We start from the raw sequence: 2582 nt of genomic DNA, 5'->3' as shown, positions 1-2582 counted from the left end.
GCCCTAGGGGTGGGGGGGCTGGAACGGGGACACATTTCCAGAATGGTGAACAGTGGGTAGATGGTCAGAGACCATAAGGCCAGCCAGGGTTCCACAGGAGAGCATGACTTCTGCACTCTCTGAGATGGGTCAGTTTGAGGCTCTGGAGTATGGGAGTTGGTGGAACCCTGGTCATACTGTTCCTACAAAGATGGGAGATGTCCCCAGATGTGGGCAAGACCCTGAATAGTCATGGTGGCAGAGCCAGACAGACCTGAGGAAGTATGTTGAGAGGACCAATGAATCTCCTGAGGATGAACCCAGGGCAAGAGTTCTGTCACTAAGCTGTGTGCCCAGCCTCCTCTCTAGCAGGGGCAGCCTGAGGGGGAGGAAAAAAAGGACACAGAGGCTCATGTGAGCCAGACAAGGCTCCCGGAGGTGGGGCTCCTGTGCCCCGCCCCAGCAGGCTTTGCTATATCTCCAGCTGTCTCATCCCCCCCACCATTGGCTGAGGGCGATGGCATTGCAGGTGGGTAAGATGCTCAGACCTGGAAGGGCGCAAATGCTGGAGAAGGAAGGGTGGGGGCGTCTGGCGGGCCCCCTACTCCTTACTATAGAGATGGGGAACATTTATGTCTCTCTTCAGACCCCAAGCAGAGAGGCTGTGGGGGTAAGGTTGGACTACCCCACCCAGAGCAACACGGAGGTGGAGGCCTTGGGCTTGGTGGGGGACGGTGTCTCTGAATAAATAGTCCAATTGGAGGGGAGGCAGGAGGTTGCAGCCCTCTGGGTTCTGTCCTCTGTGTCTTGCCTTCAGTTCGAAGCCTTCTGTGCAGGGGGCCTGGCCCCTGGCTGGAGTCTGACTGTACAGGGACATGCAGATGCTGGAGAAGATAAGTAAGAACCTCCATCTCTGGGGCTGGGGTAGGTACCCTTCAATTGTGCTCCTGACCCTGACCACACTCCCCACCCACAGGTTTGAGATCAACTTTTTAACAGATGCAGGGGACATCGCCTTTCATGTCAAACCTCAATTCCCCAGTGCCACAGTGGTGGGCAATGCCTTCCAGGGAGGGCAGTGGGGACAGGAGGAGGTGTCCAACGTGTTCCCGCTGACCCTCGGAGAGCCCTTTGAGGTGAGGAGGCCTGTGGGAGGAAAGAGAGGTAGGGGTGGGACACCAGGGGCCCATGAAGAAGGGGACCGTGATGGGTTGGGTTGGTACACCTCCTGGGCCCGAGTGGCCTCCTTTTCCTCGTTTCAGAGTTTGTTCAGGTGCTTCTCTCTCTGGTTACCGATCACCATCTCTCGGAGAAAAGAGGGAGCCCCAGCTGGGAACTCAGAGTCAGGTGGTCCATATTGTACTTTGCTAAGTAGCCAGTATTGTGGTTTTGGTTTTTAATGTTTATTTTATGTATGTGAGCACACTGTAGCTGTCTTCAGACACAACAGAAGAGGGCATCAGATCCCATCACAGATGATTGAAAGCCACCATGTGGTTGCTGGGAATTGAACTCAGGACCTCTGGAAGAGCATTCAGTGCTCTTAACCACTAAACCATCTCTCCAGTCCCCCAGTGTTGTGTTTTATAAAACATGGCCGGCATAATGTGGTGGGAGGAATTTCTTGGCGGCCTGGCCAATGTGTTCCCCTAAGGAATCACCCCCATGCGACAAACAGGTCTAGTACAAAAAGAAGTTTATTGGGAGAAAGGAAGGAGACGTGGAAAGGAGTAGGTAGAGGCAGAGAAAGGGGCAGAAAGACAAAAAGAGAGGAGAGAGAAAGGGAGAGGTCACCTGGGAGCCTGTGGAGAAGAGAGAGGGAGAGGGAGAGAGAAAGACAGACAGACAGACAGAGAGGAGCCAAGCCCAGTAGTCTTGGCTCATATTTGGCAGGGATGCAAGCTCTGTGGTTGCTTCTGTGGTTGGGGCCCAGTGACTCCCCACTTTCTCTTCTCCCCAGGTGGAGGTGGGTGCAGATACGGAACACTTCCACATTTATGCCCAGGGACAGAAGGTTCTCCAGTTCCCACATCGGCACCGGCCGCTGGCCACCATCACCAGAGTTCGAGTGCTCAGTGACCATCAGCTGGCCCAGGTGGAACTGGCCAAGCGGAGCCTGAGCTGGGGGTAATGTACCTGCCGTGTCCTTCTACCCGAATCCGGCACCCTGGGTAACCACATCTATTTCCCACCCTCACCCCAGTTGTCCATGCCTGGTCAGAGCAAACAGAGCTAAATCCAGAACCTTGGATTCTTTCAGGGATGGGGGCTACTGAGTGGCCTGGACCACGCAGCCTACAAGAGCCAGCCTTGGCTATCCTGTTTCCGCTGCCACCTGGAGCCACACTCCACACAGTATAGATGCTGGGAAGCTGAGGCTCTGTGTGAACCCCTAGCTTAACCTTCAATAAAATATGAGCAGGTTACAGTCGTGGCTGCTGCAGAGGCGGGGCTGTTCTTCCGGGCTTCCTGAGACCAATGCCCCAGGCACTGCCCAGTCCCCCTCCCTTGTCCCTAAGACCCTGGCTGGAGTCTGAGGTTGTACATCAAAGGGCACTCACTCTGACACTCAAATGACCCTATCATGGGGTGGAACATGGTGG

At 55.1% G+C, this 2582-nt stretch overlaps 1 protein-coding gene across 1 annotated transcript; it reads left to right on the top strand.

Moving 5' to 3' along the window:
* Positions 1–496: 496 nt before the first annotated feature.
* On the top strand, positions 497–2372 carry GRIFIN (galectin-related inter-fiber protein; the record flags this gene model as incomplete). The annotated part of the gene is made up of 5 exons (XM_080940999.1): positions 497–508; positions 797–876; positions 956–1115; positions 1940–2106; positions 2240–2372. 5 exons carry the CDS (start codon positions 497–499, stop codon positions 2253–2255), a joined length of 435 nt encoding a protein of 144 aa, XP_080797125.1. The 3' UTR covers positions 2256–2372.
* Between the last annotated feature and the right edge of the window lie 210 nt (positions 2373–2582).

The sequence above is a fragment of the Micromys minutus genome (assembly GCF_963924665.1).
Source record: "Micromys minutus genome assembly, chromosome: 29".
NCBI lineage: Eukaryota > Metazoa > Chordata > Mammalia > Rodentia > Muridae > Micromys > Micromys minutus.
This window is presented reverse-complemented; position numbering and strand designations above follow the sequence as displayed.